The sequence below is a fragment of the Bipolaris maydis genome (genome assembly GCF_028858645.1).
Source record: "Bipolaris maydis strain C4 unplaced genomic scaffold PSV08scaffold_9, whole genome shotgun sequence".
Lineage (NCBI taxonomy): Eukaryota > Fungi > Ascomycota > Dothideomycetes > Pleosporales > Pleosporaceae > Bipolaris > Bipolaris maydis.
In genome coordinates, this window is record NW_027093865.1 from 1,108,043 (window position 1) to 1,125,909 (window position 17,867).

General features: G+C 53.5%; 7 protein-coding genes across 7 annotated transcripts; 4 read left to right on the forward strand and 3 right to left on the reverse strand.

Moving 5' to 3' along the window:
- The first annotated feature begins 116 nt into the window (after window positions 1-116).
- Window positions 117-3,401, forward strand: PSV08DRAFT_392583 (uncharacterized protein). The gene has a single exon (XM_014228450.2). The coding sequence runs from the start codon at window positions 176-178 to the stop codon at window positions 3,248-3,250; it is 3,075 nt and encodes a 1,024-aa protein (XP_014083925.1). The 5' UTR covers window positions 117-175; the 3' UTR covers window positions 3,251-3,401.
- On the forward strand, window positions 3,402-3,888 carry PSV08DRAFT_48076 (uncharacterized protein). Its single transcript, XM_066093975.1, has one exon. It carries the CDS (start codon window positions 3,552-3,554, stop codon window positions 3,810-3,812), a length of 261 nt encoding a protein of 86 aa, XP_065948925.1. The 5' UTR covers window positions 3,402-3,551; the 3' UTR covers window positions 3,813-3,888.
- Window positions 3,889-3,932: 44 nt separating this feature from the next.
- On the reverse strand, window positions 3,933-4,766 carry PSV08DRAFT_225650 (serine hydrolase FSH; the record flags this gene model as incomplete). Its single annotated transcript, XM_014228451.1, has 1 exon — window positions 3,933-4,766. One exon carries the CDS (start codon window positions 4,764-4,766, stop codon window positions 3,933-3,935), a length of 834 nt encoding a protein of 277 aa, XP_014083926.1.
- Window positions 4,767-5,043: 277 nt separating this feature from the next.
- On the reverse strand, window positions 5,044-7,066 carry PSV08DRAFT_402915 (PCI domain-containing protein). Its single transcript, XM_014228452.1, has 5 exons — window positions 6,848-7,066; window positions 6,739-6,795; window positions 6,452-6,688; window positions 5,913-6,401; window positions 5,044-5,865 (listed from the first exon to the last, which is right to left on the reverse strand). Exons 1-5 carry the CDS (start codon window positions 6,932-6,934, stop codon window positions 5,248-5,250), a joined length of 1,488 nt encoding a protein of 495 aa, XP_014083927.1. The 5' UTR covers window positions 6,935-7,066; the 3' UTR covers window positions 5,044-5,247.
- A 545-nt stretch (window positions 7,067-7,611) lies between these two features.
- PSV08DRAFT_363363 (uncharacterized protein) lies at window positions 7,612-8,776 on the forward strand (the record flags this gene model as incomplete). The annotated part of the gene is made up of 2 exons (XM_066093049.1): window positions 7,612-8,010; window positions 8,075-8,776. 2 exons carry the CDS (start codon window positions 7,612-7,614, stop codon window positions 8,537-8,539), a joined length of 864 nt encoding a protein of 287 aa, XP_065948926.1. The 3' UTR covers window positions 8,540-8,776.
- A 1,932-nt stretch (window positions 8,777-10,708) lies between these two features.
- Window positions 10,709-12,622, reverse strand: PSV08DRAFT_372121 (phosphate transporter; the record flags this gene model as incomplete). Its single annotated transcript, XM_014228455.1, has 4 exons — window positions 10,709-10,783; window positions 10,835-12,225; window positions 12,275-12,454; window positions 12,511-12,622. 4 exons carry the CDS (start codon window positions 12,620-12,622, stop codon window positions 10,709-10,711), a joined length of 1,758 nt encoding a protein of 585 aa, XP_014083930.1.
- A 1,376-nt stretch (window positions 12,623-13,998) lies between these two features.
- PSV08DRAFT_225657 (mitochondrial carrier domain-containing protein) lies at window positions 13,999-16,423 on the forward strand (the record flags this gene model as incomplete). The annotated part of the gene is made up of 5 exons (XM_014228456.2): window positions 13,999-14,239; window positions 14,303-15,496; window positions 15,569-15,786; window positions 15,837-16,144; window positions 16,212-16,423. Exons 1-5 carry the CDS (start codon window positions 14,063-14,065, stop codon window positions 16,421-16,423), a joined length of 2,109 nt encoding a protein of 702 aa, XP_014083931.1. The 5' UTR covers window positions 13,999-14,062.
- Between the last annotated feature and the right edge of the window lie 1,444 nt (window positions 16,424-17,867).

Here is a 17,867-nt window from a genome sequence, read left to right on the forward strand (position 1 = left end):
CCACGCCATCGCCGTTGCCGGGACAACATCTACCCCAACACAGTTAGCGGCAGTTTGCGCTCTGACAACACAACACAGGCAAGCACGTCCACACATGCTCAACACATCTTCTCTCCCACTAACAATCCAGCAACCACATACAAACGCCCCAAGATAGCGAACATCGATATCCATCATGGTCGCTACACGTCGCGGTGCGAAAGAGGCCCCAGTGGCCTCATCTGCACCCTCTAGCACCCTCAGTGCCCCTCCCAAGCGCGGCGGCAGAACCAAGGCTGCTGTTGAACAAGCTGCTGAGCCTGCACCAGCTCCCGCGAAGGCCACTAAAACAACCGCTACAAAACGCAAAGCAAAGGCCGAGCCCGAAGACGCTGAGCCACCAGTGGCCAAGAAGACTGTCGTGACAAAAACAACACGCACAACAAAAGTTCAGACAAAAGCAGAGCCAGCCATCGCTGCACCAAAGCGAGCGACGCGCGGCCGTAAGGCTGAGGAGCCTGACGACATAGACGAGCTTCAAGCCGATGAAGAGGCGCCCAAGCCAGCGGTTGTTCGAGCGCGCAAGATCGCTCCAGTGAAGAAGACTGTTGCGTCAAAGGCCGCAGAGCCAGTGGCCGCAGAAGACCCAGTCGCTCAGGAGTCTATTGTCGAGGAAGCTCCAAAGGCCGCGTCACGGGCGCGCAAGGCCCCCGCCAAAAAGGCACCTGTCACCAAAAAGACCGAGGCTCCAATCGTCGAGGAGCCCGTCGCCGTCGAAACCACCAAGCCAGCAACCCGTACGCGTAAACCGGTAGTACCCAAAGCTTCAGCCTCGGCGCCAGCATCGAAAGCAGCACCTGCGCCTGTGCCTGTACTTGCGCCAAGAACTACCCGCGGACGAGATGCCCCCATAATTTCACAAGAATCACCTCTCAAGGCGCCGGCCCGTAAACCTACAAAGAAGACTGTTACCATCTCAACTCCAAAGGCTGAGCCAGAGCCAGCTGAAGAAGTAGTTGAAGAGGTTGTTGAGATGTCAGTCGAGAAGCCTGCCGAGGAGCCAGCCGAGGAGTTGGTCGAGGAGCCAGTTGAAGTCGCTATGGCTGAATACCCGGAGTATCCTACCACACCCGCACATATCGCAGCGCCAATGACCTCAAGGAAAGCTTTGGCTGAGCTTCCCAACTATCCCAACACCCCATCACACATTGTTGCGCCAGTCTCTAACAAGGACGCGCTTGCGGAGCTCGCCGGATACCCCAAGACACCAGCACACATCAAGGCTCCCATCAGCTCAAAGGATGCTCTGGCTGAAATGCCTGGTTACCTCAAGACACCTGCGCATATCAAGGCCCCCATAAGCACCGAAGCCGCCCTTGCCGAGATGCCCGACTACCCTGAGACGCCTGTTCACATCAAGGCCCCAATTAGCTCTGAAGCTGCACTGGCCGAGATGCCGGATTATCCAAAGACACCCGCACACATTAATGCACCTATGAGCACTAAGGATGCTTTGTCTGAGATGCCAGGATACCCCAAGACACCAGCTCATATCAAAGCTCCCATTTCTATCAAGGACGCAATGGCTGAGATGCCCGACTACCCGAAGACACCAGCTCACATTCTTGCACCTGTCATCCCTCTCACCGAAGAGAAAGAGGCTGAGGCTGTTGACCACGATGTCGAGATGGGAGACGCACAGGAGGCTTCTCTATCCAAGCATGATGAGGTTATGAATGATGCAGAAGTCGAGGCTCTTGTCTCTACAGATGCACCAGCAGAATCTCAAGACGCTGCAGCTCCTGCCGTCAACGAACAAGAAGAGGCTGAGAATCTTCCATCTACCGCAGACAATTCCACTACACCAGCAGCCAAGTCTCCTCTGCATGTGCAAGCCGAGACACCCTACCACACTACCACTCCTGCCCCAGAGGCATGTGCTGATCTCCCGGGAACCCCTCCTAAGCAGATTGTATGGGGCGTCACTGACCAAGAAGCTTTTGAGGAGCTCCCCGCTGAATACCCGGCTACCCCATCTCACATCACTGCTCCAGTCACATCGCAACAAGCAATGGCAGAACTCCCCGGTTATCCAAAGACTCCTGCTCACATTGTGGCGCCAATCACTCCGCGCAGGGCTCTCGCTGAGTTGCCAAACTACCCAACTACGCCAAGCCTTGCGCTTGAGGCTGCTCTTCAGGAGGAGATCACTGCATCTGTCAAGAAACAAACGCCTTCACCTATACGCTATTCCAGCCGTAAGGAGAAGGTCTCTTTTGGTTTCGAAGGGACTAGCGAGATTGGTGATGCCAGTGAGATTACCGAAGCTAGTGAATTCAGCGAAGTTGATGTTGTGAGCGCCATCAAGGCCCCTTCTTTCAGTGACCTGAAAGCAAGCATGCCACTCAAACCCCTCCAACTCGCTCCCATGTTCGCAGCACCCGAGCCAGCATCACCTAAGAAGTCCGCGCTGAGATCGCCAATGAAGGTTATGGACACTAAGACTCCGAAGAAGTCTGTCGCTTGGACTGATGTTCAGGCTGACGAGAGCGAGATATTCATGGATGACGGTATTCTTCAAGGCACAGTCTTCTACGTCGATGTCACTCGTAACGGAAAAGAGCAAAACTTCTTGTTCCGTGGTCTTCTGGAGGACCTTGGTGCTAAGGTCGTCAAGGACATTTCACATGCTTCTCTGACTCACGTTCTTTTCAAGGATGGAAGCATGTCGACGCTAGAGAAGTGTCTCTCGAGCAAAGGTGCTATCAAGTGCGTCAATGTCGGTTGGGTCTTGGACAGCGAGTCGAACAAGAAGCGTATGGATGAAGATCCCTATCTGGTTGATCTCTCCGTCGCTAAGCCTGCGTCTCCACTCCCAACCACTACCATGAAGCCCTTCACACCTGCCAAGACACCCTCCAAGTACGCTCTTCCTCCTTCGTCTCAGTGCAAGATGCCTAGCACTCCTACCAGCTCCGAGTTTGACCGTTCCTTTAACGACGATAAGGAGAACAGTGAGGTCGGCGCATTCTTCGACAGGAGCCCCCTTGCTCCTCGCACCGTCCCTAACAAGAAATCCACTTTCTTGTTCAGCAAGGCTGCCATCAAGACTCCCTCTAGGCCACTCTTCCTCGCGGCTACTCCATCAAAATCGGGCTTCTCGGCTATCAAGCCTGCTCCTCAGGCTTTCTCGACAATCAAGAAGCGTCCAGTAGATTCTTCTCTCTTCAACAGCTCTCTGGGCCCGCCTAGGAAGCTGCGTCTCTTTTAAATTTTAGATTGGGTGGTACCGACAGTACGAAGCTATGCTACCTGTGGGAGCTTGAGACATGATGCATGCATTGGGTGGTTCGGTGTTAGGATAATGGTGTTCGGTGCTTCTTGTTTTTTTGTTTTTCAAGGTTACCAGCAGGTGTGGAAGCTGTGCTTTTGCTTCCAACTCTTTTCCCCTTCTTCATCGCGGCAGCGATTGGCTTCCAGTCTGAGTTGCAGCCTCCTCGCAAGAGCTGGCGCCCGTGGAGTTGCCTTTTTGCCTGCCAGGTGTAGTGGGAGAGAGGTAGTTGCGTCTTTGCATGCTTTTAGCACCTGCCTGGTTTCTGATATGCGTCTTTTTGGGTTTGTTGGTGTTTATGGAACATGGGTACAGGATACGGCAGGGCCTTGCATGGACGGTGGGACGGCGTTTTCCACACATATTCACTCCGATGGAGGTTGGAATTACTCGAGTCTTTTTTTTTTCCTTTACTTCAGCTCTAGTCACGTTAAGACAGACGAATGAGGCTTTGAATACTTCAATGCTGCCTTCTTGTTCAACAGATGTTTCTTCGTTGTGATCCACCGTGAAAAAAAGATCTATCTAGTAAATGAAGGTGATCTATATCTAACCCATATTCTTTCGCTCTATGGACGTTCATCCCCTCCCCCCCCCCCCCCCCCCCAAAAGCAACCCCTCTTCAAAGATGCAACTTGGCCTCCTGCTCCCAAAGCACCTCCCTAATAAACCCCACCAACGCATTCACACTCGCCTTCTGCGTACTCGGCAAAAAATGGCCTCCAGGGTGATACACGACGTACTTGTCCTCTTTCCTCTTACACCGCTGCACCAGCGCCAGACTCCTCGCCTCCTCAATCACGACATCCTGGGTGCCCAAAAAATGCAGCATGGGGGTCTCAATCTCCGGGTCGTAAAACGCCATGTACGGGGACGTCAACGTGTTGCCATTTTGCATGGGTAGTGGAAAGGCGGCGAAGCCGCTGTATGAGACTGCGAATTTGAGCGGGGGATGGATGTTTCCGTCAAAGGAGGCGGGAAAGGGTATTCCAGTGCCAGCAGCGTGCTGTGCATCGAATGCGTGCTTGCGCTTTGGTTCGAGTAGCGAGGCAACCATGGCTGTTGCAGCTGCGCCCTGGGAAAATCCAATGACGCCGTCGAACGGCCCTTGTTCTTTTAAGATGGCAGCGATATGCCCGAGACCCTCGTCTAGGCCGTCAAAATGGTAGATGTCATTGCTGGGGCGCTTGCGCCACCAGGCCCAGGCGTCGAGTTCTTCGTCGGCGTCCGGGGCGGAGGTGCGGTCGGTGACGGCGCCGGTGATGAGGGAAAAGTCGGTGGGGGTGAGGCGGATCGGGGCGGTGGGGTAGACGAGCTCGATGCCTTTGGGGAAGGCTTTGTTTAGGGTCTTGCGGAGAGCGCCTGTTTTGGCTTGGAATAAGGGTCCGGATTGTGTGTAGCCGTGCAGCATTAGGATCTTAATCGGCCGGTTGGGCGCGGGCGCAGCGGCGGCCATGGTGGGCCAATGGGAATGAATGCGGAGATTGGTGCGTGTGTAGAGGCGGGGGTCTGCGAGGGAGAGGTGCTGCAGGCGCATACAGTAGCTACAATTGGGATAATTAGAGTCAGTGAGAAGGTCTGCGTACTAGTATGGAAAGGCGTTGTACTTCGGTAACCCCGGATGCGGGACGTTCGGGATACCGCGGCTATGTCGTGGCCTCGCGCGACAGGGTAGGCCTAAAGTTTGATGTCATTCCTCAAGACGAACCGCATGAACGCAACATTGAAACTGAAAGAACCAAAGGACTGCCTAGTTTGATCAGATGTCTATTATACATACGCAACTCGCGCGGAACCTTGAGAGCTCGGCAATGTCTAGACTAATCATAACCCTTCTTCATGTATCATGAGTGGTAAGCATAACGAAGTCGATACACAAGTATCTGCCAGTCGGCACGTCTGAAGCGATTCCCAATGGCTCAAGATCTTTAGGGCCCTTATTTCGCCTTGCCCTTAGCTGCCTTGCTCTTGTCCACCTTTGTCGGCTGAATGCGCGCCATCATCTCTTCCTTGGTGATGAGATGGTCAACGCGTTCAAGAAGACCTAGCAAGCTCTTCATATTACTACTCCACTCGTTCAATACGTCGTCGGCGTCCCGGGGCCTCGAGAATGTGACAATGCGAGCTGGACGGTCAATCTTGGCGTAGATGGTCTTCGCAGACACCAGCTCGCTAATGTTCTTCTCTGTTTCGTCTTCGGTCAAATCCAGCAGCTCGGTGAGGCGCGGGATCTGGATACGTGTGTAGTACTTGGCCACCACGCGGACATTGTGCTCAATGACGCGCTTTCGCAGATCTTGCCACCGCTGGAATGCCTTTGGATCATCTGAGTCGCCTTTTTCAGCGTCGAAGACGTCCGTTTCAGTGAGGTGAGGGCCAAACTGCTTGGCTACCATTGGCCACCTCATAAGCTCAGGCACAGTGAAGAGTTTCACCAATTGTGCGTCTTGTGGGATTTGAGAGTTTCGCGAGTCGCGCTGGATACGGTGGATGAGGTCGGACTGCTCGTTGTCATACGGAGCGAGGATGATGAAGTAGATGACGCGTTGAAGAATCTGTAGGGTCAGCATTTGTCCAAACATCAAAGAGGGGTATCGCATACCGCCCGAAGCTTGGCTGGGTCTTCTTCAACAGCCTCTGTGTCTAGTACCTGGCGGTAGTGCTTGCAGACATCGAGGTACTTATCGTCGTGCTTCGCCAGGAGAATCTGCTGCTCATAGTACTTGAGCTTGAGATCCGTTACGTCATCCTCTGGCTCAATCGGAGGGTCATCTACGCTTCGGTTCTTCTCCTTCTCCTCGCGCTCCTTCTGCTCCTTCTCTAGCTGCTCGGGCGTCTTCTTCGGTTTTCGTGCAAAGTACCGTGTGCTGATCTTCCTGCTGAGAATACCAGCCTGTGTCCAGTCACCCTTCTGTATGCATAGCGCCACTTGTTGTAGGATGAACTCGGTCTTCTCTCGCCGGGTCATGGAGCCGAACGTCTCGACCTGGAGCTCGCAAAGGATGTTTGTCGCAGAGTCGATATCGCCTTGCTCCTTCTTGATGTTGGAAAGTATACGTGTTACCCGCGCTCGCTCAACTTCGACAAAAATCTAATAATGCATTAGCAGTGTCGAGTGTAATATCCATTGTCGCTGCTCACCTTGCCCTCGGTGACAGTGCGCAGTGTCTCGATGACCGACAGCTTTGTCTCCAGATTTGGCGTCTCATCCAAGAATCCCATGACGGTCTGCACCATCTTGGTGGTCGCTTGCTTGAGCTGTCCATGCTTCTTTGAAAGGAGCAGGACCTGCTCATTCATCAAGTTCCAATCCTTTGCATTCTTTGCTATTGTGACGATGGCAATGATGACTCTGGAGGTGGAGGCGAGATCAGAAGCCTAGGTAGTGTTAGAGCTTGCTTATGCGCGCGAGATATGTGCGGGTCTACCTGGCGAGTCTGCTTCTCGAGTGCGAGCAGCTTATCGATTCCAGCTTGGGGATTGCTCTAAACAAATGCATTAGCTTTTGCCGGACAATAGAATGGCTGTCCAACATACAGAAGCTAACTTCTCCGCCTCTGGAATCGCCGCATCGACCTCCTTGGTAAAGTCCTTGTCGGCCTTGAGCACCTCTCCGGCAGACATGGTGGCGGGGTCGTGATGTAGCTTGTTCTGAGTGCTGCTTTACTTGTTCGCTCTCGGATAAAGCAGTCGCAGCGGGTATGAGGAAGCTATCAAAAGAACAGAGAGGTGGGATGAAGCCGCGTTGTGTTGTTTGGTTTGGTGTTGCGGCTGTCAGTGATGTAGAGAGATCCACGGCTAGCGCTTGGACCACCCACCGCTAGTACGGTTGAACCATACACCGACGACTCCCGTCATCACGATGTGTTCCGTCCAGCACTACAGATTCTTTCAACTTGCACGCTCTTTTACTAACTTTCTCGTTTACTCTTCAACTTAACTTATATCATGCTTCATGTAGTAACATTATGTGAAATTCTGTTATATGTGTTCTACTGCGGTGGCGAATAATTACATGTCTAGATCCACACTCAAGACGTGATTCTAGTTTCCCAAACCCACCTTCTGTCTATGGGAGACTACAAGGGTTTGGAGCACAAGTGAACGGGTTTGATCGTACTTACATCAACCTCGACTTAGCACCTCGTTTTCAAAATCCTTATGTCGCATTGCGATGTAGCTTACATAGGATATTCGATAGCCCAGTCACTTGTACGAACAACAACCTCACTCACATGGCTTACTCTTGGTTGCGCAAACTTAGCTAATGCCTCGAGCTCGCGTACGTATCTTTTGCTATCATGGTCTTCGGAAGCAAGATCATTGTTGAGGCTAATCTGTTTAATAGCGAGCACATTGATGGCGCCGGGTCCTTCGATTACATACAGTGTGAGCCTGGTGCGAAGCCGCAAATACTGAAGCACAACGTTCGCGATCTTGTAAGGAAGCTTCAGGTAGACGATCCATACACTTTCGGCTTATTAAAGTGCAAGGGCTTCGTCGCGGAAACAGTCCCAGCGGGATATGCAGAACTTCTCTCGCTGACGCTAGTCTTTAGAGAGCCTCCGGGCCCTAGAAGCCTGCGAGAGATTTTGCTCAATACACCGACATCCACATCAACTACACGGCGGCTCGAAATCACACGAGATCTGGCCAGGTCCGTTGGTTATGTGCATACCTTTTGTTTCGTACACAAAAACGTTCGTCCGGAATCGGTCCTCATCTTTGATCGTGCCCATGGAGGAGACATGGCTGGGATCCTAGTTGGTTTTGAGAATTTCCGACGAGACGAAAGGCTGGACAGCGAGGCGAGGCGACAATGTACCGGACAAAAATCTGCACAGGCATCCACCTCGACAAGGTTTCAGTCCTCACGACGACTACGAGATGCACCACTATATATACAGTTTGGGCGTATGCTTATTGGAAATTGGTCTCTGGGGTAGCTTCGTCGAATACGATCCTACAACCGGGGCGCATAGCCTTTCGCAACTGCTCACGGCCAGGTCTGAGAAAGATAAAGATCTTTTCGTCGCTCTCGCTCAATGTCCCCTGCCAGGAAGCATGGGCGATACGTATGCAGAGATTGTAGAGACCTGTTTGACGTGTCTTGATCCAGGTAATGTTGATTCTGGAGATGAAAAGGCGTTTGAAGACGAAGACGGAATCCTTGTTGGAGTTCGCTACATTGAGAAGGTTCTTCTTCGTCTAGGAAAGCCGATTATGTAGCCTGTTAAGGTTGAGGTGACATCGAGAGGCTTTCCGCTTTGGGAAGGTATTCTGAAGCCCTTCAGAGGGCATGCTGCAATAGGAAACCGAGTGACTACCACCAGACCATCGGCCTTTACGTAGTGTTTTAGGCTAGATAAATCTTGGTGATTTTCCGGCTATCGCTTAGGAATCACGGACCCTGTTATTTGATTTTCAGCACGACTTTCTCAATAAGACACTTATATGTTTGCCTTTCCATGATCTGCTCAATATCAACACCCCCACAACAAAATCCCTCAATCTACTCCTAGTTCATAAATAACTTATTTCCATCTAGTTCTTCTCATTAGAACCCCGACCACCAACCTTGAAAATATATCAAAGTCACCATATCCATTCTACAACGTCACAGTCATTATAAACACCACACTAGCAATCCACCATTATGACACAATGGTACCCGAGAATCGCCCATCAGTATTCAGCACCACGAACTGCCCACCAATCCACATACACTCTCTTTAAGAAAAAAACCCCCCCCCCTCTTGATTGTACGTCCTGGTGGGGATGTATGAAGCAAGGGTCAGAGTGGCAGCTTACAGCATACGTCTTTTGCAGGTCTTGGCCGAAGATGCTTCTTTGAGCCTGGACAGCAGCGTACTGCACGACGTCATGAATGTCCTGCAGTGTAGCGTTGAGGGTAGACTCCAGGAACGTCTTATACTTTCTTTTGGCCGGAGCCGAGCGGATAGAGAGCGGTTGCCCAGCATGCGGCTTGCTGATTCGGTAACTGATACCACTGATAGACTCAATCGGCTCTGTGCTAAGCGATGATGGAGTGGGTTTTAGAGCACTCACATCCCAGAGCGGTCACTCCACCCGTTAGGGCCGTCGGGGTAAGCGCGAGATAGTGTGCACTAAATAGCAGGCTGAGAACGCCGATATAAGAGCATAGGGTACGGGCCAGGTCATTGCACTGCAGAGTTTTGTTAGAAGCAGTGTATAATGTGGATTGAAAAAAAATATACTTATGTTGATGTACTGGTAAAGCGACTCTTGATGGGCTATTGTACGTTTAGCATCGCTGTGGTTGTCCTGCGCATCTAGTAACTCTGTCTTACCTATGATTTGCTTCAACGGTCCAGGCTGTGGTTGCGTCGGACGAGCATTCTCTTGCAAAGCACTTTGAATTGTCGAAGCGACTGTGTTCACATTGGATATCAGTCAGTATGATGGAACCAATTGACGATGCATCTAGGCTTACTCTCTGTTTGCATCCTGGCCAGGCTGTCGAGTATCTTCGTCTGCTACTGGTACAACAATAGCGTTTTGCGTACTCATGGTGAATTTTGTTTGTTTCGGAATGGTTGTGCCATCTAGAGCAGAGCACTATTGTTGGATTGTATCACACCAGGAACCCAAGGATGTATCATAGTAATTGCATTCAGTGAGACGACTATGACGATGAAGGTTTGCGACGTTGGTGCAACTACCCGCCAAGGGTAAGCATCCTCTCATGCAATCAATGCGATGCTTCAGTCTGATTGACCAGTTGCCTTCTGCTTGAGTGATCCCACAGTGCATGATATATGTGGCGAGCAGCGTCTAGAATGCATAGCCCAAGACGTAGGACCACAAATCTGCTTCATGAACAAATAGGATCAGTATCAAGTCTCAGTTGCCATGAAATCAAACCCGCGGAGAGCTACAGATATCCCGATACGTAGGTGTGTTGTGATCACTAGCCACACCCAGATCCACTTTTGTACATCATCTGTGCCAAGGCTGGCTGTGGCACTGGTGTAACAAGCGGGCAGACCCACGTAGGCCCAGCCCTACGCTTTCACGTGCAATTACTGTTGACGATGTCACAGGTGTGATGCTCAACACATGTTGGCAACGACATAAGACCAAGGTAAGTATTTCCTCATAGAAAGCTGGCCCATGTAAAGGAACACAAGAATACCAGTGGAACAGTGTAGTCCTGCTTGCTTGCGCCACACCCACCCACGACGTGTTGGTTTAGTCACAATAACCATTTGAGAAAAAAAACAAGGATACTTTCGCAGTTATGAAATATAGATATATTGAGAAAATCCTTATATGATACAGAAGAAATGTCAAAGTGCGCTCGCGAGGTACGCACATACTCAGAGAAGCTGCAAAGTGCTTGTAGAGGTCAGGAGTTTAAAAGTGCGGGGTGTTGAGTGCCATGAGGCAGAGGACACCGGAGATAAGACCAGCGATAGGAAGGGTAAGAACCTAAGCCGTGTTAGAAAACGACAAAGCAAAAAATATTTCGAAAAGACGTACCCATCCAGAGAAGATGAAGGCAATCTGGCGCCAGTTCACAGCGCCAAGATCGTAGTTCATCAGGGCAACGCCGACGGCTGATCCAGTCAAGCACTGAGTGGTCGACACAGGCAATCCAAGCCTAGAAGCAAGCAAAACAGTGACAGCAGCGCCCAATTCAACTGAAAACCCACGAGTGGGCGACATTTGGGTAATTTTATTGCCAAGCGCACGAACGATGTGGTAGCCATAGAACCAAAATCCGAGACCAAGCAAGAAACCAGCCACGATTAACATGAAGATGGGAGTCCTTGATCTAGTGGAGACCTCGCCTTCGAGGTAGGTTTGGTATACGGCCGACCAGGGGCCAACAGCGTTGGCTACGTCGTTGGAACCGTGCGCGATGGACATCATCATGGCAGAGACAACTTGGCAGTAGGTCCAAAGGTGCTCAACACGAACGTCGTAACGCTTGGCCTTGGAGTGGATGGCACGGAGCAGATCGTTGTCGTGCGTAATGACGTCGATAGAAACACCTCGCAGAAACCCGAATTTGAGATAAGCCCACCACTTTTGGGGGTTGAACCAAGACAGGGACTTGACGGGAACAATCCAGCGTTCATAAGGCTCGGGCTTCTTCCGGACCAGATGCACAGGAGCGTTGGATGTCTCTTCTACACGTGGCTTCTCCGGGTCACTTGGCAGATGGCCCTCGTTACTTTGCTTGATCGAGTCTGATGGGGATCCATCGCCAGGCTTGTTGATGCTTCCGTCTTGGGTAGAGACTTTGCCAGCGTTCTTGTCCTGACGTGTTCCGGCATGAACCTGTCCATAGGCGTCGGCATAGTAATCGGTAACGTATTCGTCACCTTTTCCAGGCCAAAAGAGTTTGATGTCTTCTTTGAGAAGCCTGGGGCCAAGAATAATGTGCCAAACGCGGACACGAGGATCTTTCATGATCAACTTGCGTTTGAAAAATGGAACGAAGAAGATGTAGCAGATTGCCAGACACCCAAAAAAGACACCAAGGATGATACTCGTGGCTTTTCCGGCACCAAACTCTTCGAGTGATGGTGCGGTAGGGGCTTCCACCACAATGAAGAGGGCAAGGAGAGCTCCGGTAATGGCAAAGTAGAAGGGAATAACGCGCATGGCATTCTTGAACGGATCCTTTCGCTCAAGAACCAAGTACTTGACTGTACCGAAGATTATGGCTGAGAAGGCAGCAGCAATCAATGGCGCAATGGCCCAGGAGGCGGCGACTTGTGATAGGGAGCCGTCTTCCCAGGCCCACTTGGCATCAGTCTGACTTGCAAAGCCGGCTCCAACAATGGCGCCGACAACAGTCTGAGTAGTGGAGACGGGCATGCCTAACTTTGTAGCAAGCATCAACCAGGTGGCACTACCGACCTCTGTTGATTTTTAGCCCGGTGTTTTACAGTTGTTAGCGTATGTTCTTACCGGCACAGCCCATGATCAGCATGAGTGCCCCTGGATGGCCTGTGAAGCGATCGACTTTAATGATACCATTTTTGATGGTCGAAGTGACACGGGCACCGAGCGCAACAGCACCAACGAATTCTGTGACAATGGCAAGTGGCCCAACTTGAGCCATTGTCAATGTTCGCGCCGCAACAGAGGCTGTTTTGATGGTCAGTCGGCATGCTTGTCGTGAGCGTGAGCCTGTTGTTACTCACTAGCATAGGCGTTGGCGACATCATTGGCACCGTTTCCAAAGGCAGAGAATATAAAAGCGATGGTGGTGATTGCAAGGATCCAGTCATATTTTGCCGTCACTGGAGACGCCATCTTGACTGTACAGCTGTGAGCCTGTGCTAGAGTAGTCCCAAAACACTGGAAACACTGTCAACTTTATATGGCAGTTGTCTGCATCGAGCATGCAGGGTAGGAAAAGCCAAGTCGATGGGCCTTGGACAACGACAAGAAGCGCCAAGGATAGCAGAATGAGCGCCGAGTATCAGGTTGCCGATTGGATCGAGGCTTCGTGGTCTTGGGCCATTTGAGTTCACTCTCGTAATCGTGTTTCCGCTGGTGGAAAGGTTCCGCCAAGTGCATAGGATGCGCCCAGAGTTTCCGCTCTCTTGTCTCCGCTTGGGGGTTGCATTGGCTGCAAATCCAACCAACCAATGAGGGGTTTCTATTGAGGCACGCGTGTGGGTCGTTGGATATCGAGTTTTGGTATGTGTGGAAGAATCTGGCATGCCTCCTTTGCTGTTGGTCTTATTGGGTGCGGCTTGAGCGAGATGGCGTTACTGTGTGGTGCAAAGGGGAGAGACAATAGTTGCTGCCAAGAGCAAACGAAGAATCAGTATTCCAGCTACCTGGCGTAGGACTCGTGCTGTGTTCGCATGGGCGTATTGTGAGCACATGGCCATGGTGGTTTCAACGCGACATATCCCTTTGTTTGGCTGGCATGGGTTCATGATTTCCTGATATTAGCAGTCAATTGGACTAGCCATGCGATCCTGCAGGCCGAGATAAGCCTGAAAACAAAGGCGTGCACACACTGTAAGCATGCGCCTAGGAGACGATGATTGTTGTCGAGGGTCACGTGCTCTGTGCGGCGGGCAACCCAGCAACGCTAGCAACGCTTGCCAGGGCGGTCCGGGGTAATAAGTACTTTAGTTGGGATGTTGGGAGCTCCCGAGTACTTATGTATGTACAGAGACTTTTGGGCCCGGCAGCTGCAGCAAGTGCCGAACCCAATTTCACACATACATATGCATCATGCGTATATGAGCATCACATACATGCCCTTACTGGCCCTGTGGTGGTGTGGCAGCTGGGAGGGGGGGAGCTTGAGGCGCTCAGCTGAGATGGGTTGCGTCATCTCCCATGTCACTTTGCTCGGGCAGGGCGGATAGGGCGAAAGCCAGGGGACAACAATGAGGCGAGCAAAGGCGGATGCAGTCAGGCCAGTGCAGGAGAACAATCGGCAGCAAGAATGAAAAGGCGGCAGTGAAGAGACGGGCGACGGACGGCTCGGCTGAGCAATTGTTGTTTCTGGCGTGGGCGGCTTTCCCCACGCTCGCGCTCTCGCTGTAAGATACCCCCGCCAATGGGTCGCTGTTAAAAATTACCTAGCTTATTACCTCCGAGCTCGCAACCTGGCCACCAGCTTTGCTCCTCGGACGGCGTGCCGGTCGACTCACCACACGCTCCCCAGGGTCAACCCTCTTCTTCACTGACCTCTGCGGCTCCTCTCGAGGCCAATTGCACTCGCTCGCCATGGCCACTGTCAAGGAAGAAGTGCGCGAGGTGCTCCTCGGCTCCACCGAGGAGCCCCAGCTGTCGCAGCTCACGCGCGCCGCCTTTATGAAGCACGCCCAAAAAGACGAGTCGGGCGAGTACTACCTCAACGAGGACCAATTCATCACGGCCGTTGCCCCCGAAGGCGAAGACTATGTAAGCAGCTGGCAGGTGCAGTCGTGCGTCAAATAGTCCCGCTAACGCTGCGCCCGCTTCTAGCACAAGATCAAGCGATATCAGTATGGCATTCTCTTCCAGGTGGCCGACCGCGACCAGAAGGGCAAGGTCAACATGCACGACTGGTCCGTCTTCCAGAACCTGCTTGCAAAGCCCGACGCCGAGTACGAGGTCGTGTTCCGCTTCTTTGACAGGCGGCGCACCGGTTACATTGACTTTGACGAGTTCTACCAGACATGGAAGGCACACAAGACAGAGGACAGCCTGCCCTTTGACTGGGAGGGCCAGTGGGCGACGCTGTACATTGGCTCCAAGAAGCACAGGCACACGATGACGTATCCCCAGTTTGCCCAATTGCTGCGTGGACTGCAGGGCGAGCGGGTGCGCCAGGGCTTCACTTACTTTGACCGCAACCAGGATGGCTTCATTGAGCCAGAAGACTTTCAACGCATAATACGCGAGACTGCAAGCCACAAGCTGTCCGACTACCTGCTCGAGAACCTGCCCACATTATGCAACATTTCGGTGGGAAGCAAAATCTCATATGCCAACGTGCGCGCTTTTCAGAACGTCATTCAGCAGATGGACATGATTGAGCTTATTATCCGCAACGCGGTGCAAAAGAGCCCCGACGGCAAGATCACGCGCACCGACTTCCTCAATGAGGCAGCTCGCATAAGCCGCTTCAACCTGTACACGCCCATGGAAGCAGACATTCTGTTCCACTTTGCTGGCTTGGACGAAGCGTCTGGCCGGCTCGGTCTGCGAGACTTTGCTCGCGTGCTCGACCCGTCGTGGCACAAGATTGGCTCTCTGGCCGGAGCAGCGGTTGCTGATGCAGGACAAAAGGTGTTTGCGAGCACAAAGTCAATATGGCACGACGTGCTGGAATCTGTGCACCACTTTGCGCTGGGATCGCTAGCTGGTGCGTTTGGTGCGTTTATGGTGTATCCCATTGATCTGGTCAAGACGAGGATGCAGAACCAGAGAAGCTCTGGTGTTGGTCAAGTGCTGTACAAGAACTCGCTCGACTGCGCCAAAAAGGTCATCAAGAACGAGGGATTCAAGGGCCTCTACTCGGGCGTGCTTCCCCAGCTTGTGGGTGTAGCGCCGGAGAAGGCCATCAAGCTCACGGTCAACGATCTGGTGCGAGGCAAGCTGACGGACAAGTCAACGGGGCAGATCAAGTTTGCTTCTGAGATGTTGGCGGGTGGCACTGCGGGTGCCTGCCAAGTGGTAAGTGATGCTGGGGGTTGTCGGGCAGGGAAGTGTAGAGGGAGGCAGAGGGGCTAACGTGGCACACTGCAGGTATTTACCAACCCGCTGGAGATTGTCAAGATTCGGTTACAGGTTCAGGGCGAACTGTCCAAGAACGTCGAGGGTGTTCCGCGGCGGTCAGCCATGTGGATTGTGCGGAATCTGGGTCTTGTGGGCCTGTACAAGGGCGCTAGCGCGTGTCTGTTGCGTGACGGTAGGTGTTTGTGTGGTGGTGTTGGGGTTGAGGTCGAGACCATGGCTGACGAAAGGTGTTTTTTGCTCTAGTGCCCTTCTCGGCCATTTACTTTCCTACGTACAGTCATTTGAAGAAGGACTTTTTCGGCGAGAGCCCACAAAAGTCGCTCGGGGTTGTGCAGATGCTGACTGCGGGCGCGATGGCGGGTATGCCGGCAGCGTACTTTACCACGCCATGCGACGTGATCAAGACGAGGCTGCAGGTGGAGGCGCGCAAGGGCGAGGTTGCATATACTGGGCTGCGACACGCGGCAGTGACCATCTGGAAGGAGGAAGGCTTCAAGGCGTTCTTCAAGGGCGGGCCGGCGCGCATTATGCGGTCGTCGCCGCAGTTTGGCTTTACGCTGGCCGGGTACGAGGTTCTGCAGCGAGGTAAGTGGGCGGGTAGAGGCGATGGCGGGGGGCGTTGAGGTGAGCAGAGAAGCTAACGAGAGCACAGCACTGCCGATGCCGGGATCATCGCAGGCGGACGCGTCGAGCCTGGAGCCATCAGTGGGTCTGGAAGAGGCAAAGGCACCGTTGCCGTACCTCCGCAGCCGCAATGCACTCAAGGTGATCCTGGACCTGGATGAGAACTTTGGACGTCCCAAGCTGGCCAAGGATGCAAAGTTTGCGGGGATTCCCGGATTTGGCAGGCGACCGGAGGCTTAGGGCTGCTGGGGCGTAGGCGGTCGGTGGAGGGGAGGGGAGGGGAGGGGAGGCAAAGGGAAGCAGGGCGCAGCCGATGGAGGGTTGGTCTACAGAGGCAGTAGATGGGTAGATGGACACACGATACAATACAATGCATGGATAGAGATGCATGGTCGCGGGCCAGGCGGGGCGGGGGTTGCATGTTTCGTTCTTGTTCTGCAGGTGCGTGTATGTATGTATGTAGTATGTACGTATGGATGCATGTATGTACATAATCAGGGCAAGGTAAGAGGGCGGAATAGGGCCGATGCATGTGCAGGTGGTCGGAGCCGCGCCTCTTCTCTGCTGCTGGGGGGTTTCGTCGTTGCAGCTCGGCACAGGCGACTTTGTTTTTCTGGCCCGCGGGCTACTGGCGAACCCCGTGGAGAGGGCCCGGGCTGGGGGAGGGTGCAGTGTGGGGTCCTGGGCAAGCTAGCGGCTGCAAAAGCGGGGGAGACGACGCTCGGGGCTGGTTGGTGGGAGAGCCTCAACTGTGGATCGGGCTGCCTGCCCTGCCTGCCCTGCCTGCCCTGCTGGCCTGCCTGCCTGCCTGCTGGCTGGCTGGCTGGCTGGCTGGCTGCCCGGCCGCGCCTCTTCGCCCGCGCCTACCCACGCACAACCAGCCAGCACAACCGACGGACGGCCAGCCGGCCAGACGGCCAGCCAGCGACGATGCCGTGGGCGTTGCGGTTGCTGCCACTGCGGTTGCGACTCCTGCCCATCCTCGTCGTGCTGCCAACTCCGGCCCTTCGCCTCTCGCGCCCTCGCTCCTCCTGCTTCCTGCTTCCTGCCTCCTGCCTCCTGCTTCACTCGCTCGCGCTTGTTAGGCCGTCCCTTGCGACCCGAGTTGCGCCCTTTCCCACTCCATGCAGGGCAGCCCGTCCACTCAATCCAGTCAACAACCGCCCACTACCACCACCACAACCCCCCCGCAATCAGCCTCCTCCCCATCCAGCCCACCCCGTCCCTCACCTGTCCTGACCACCACCACCGCCGCTGCCCACCGCTGCACCATCGCCGCCAGAGCCCCGTCACTGCAACACCCGCCCCTCCTCTCTTATGCCCTACGCCCGCGACGCTCCCCCCTCGTCCGCCAGCTCGCCCCAGTTGATGTTTGCCATCGCCACACGCCTTGGACACCGCCTTGAGGCTGAAAAAGAGCCGTCGCACTGGCTCCCTCGGGTATGTTTCGCACCGCGCAGAGCCGCCTGCCTGCCTCCTCCTCCTCCCCCTCCTCCTCCGCCCTCAGTTCCTCTGTTTTGACGTATTGGCTTTTTTTCCTTCTTCTCCTGCACACCCACCTTGCATCATCTGCTCCACATGTAATTCTCCATGGCTGCCCTCTGGCCCGTCTTCGCGACATGGCAATGCCCATGACTATCGTTCCTGCTCCACTTGCACTTGCCCATCCCTGTCTGCCCCAGTC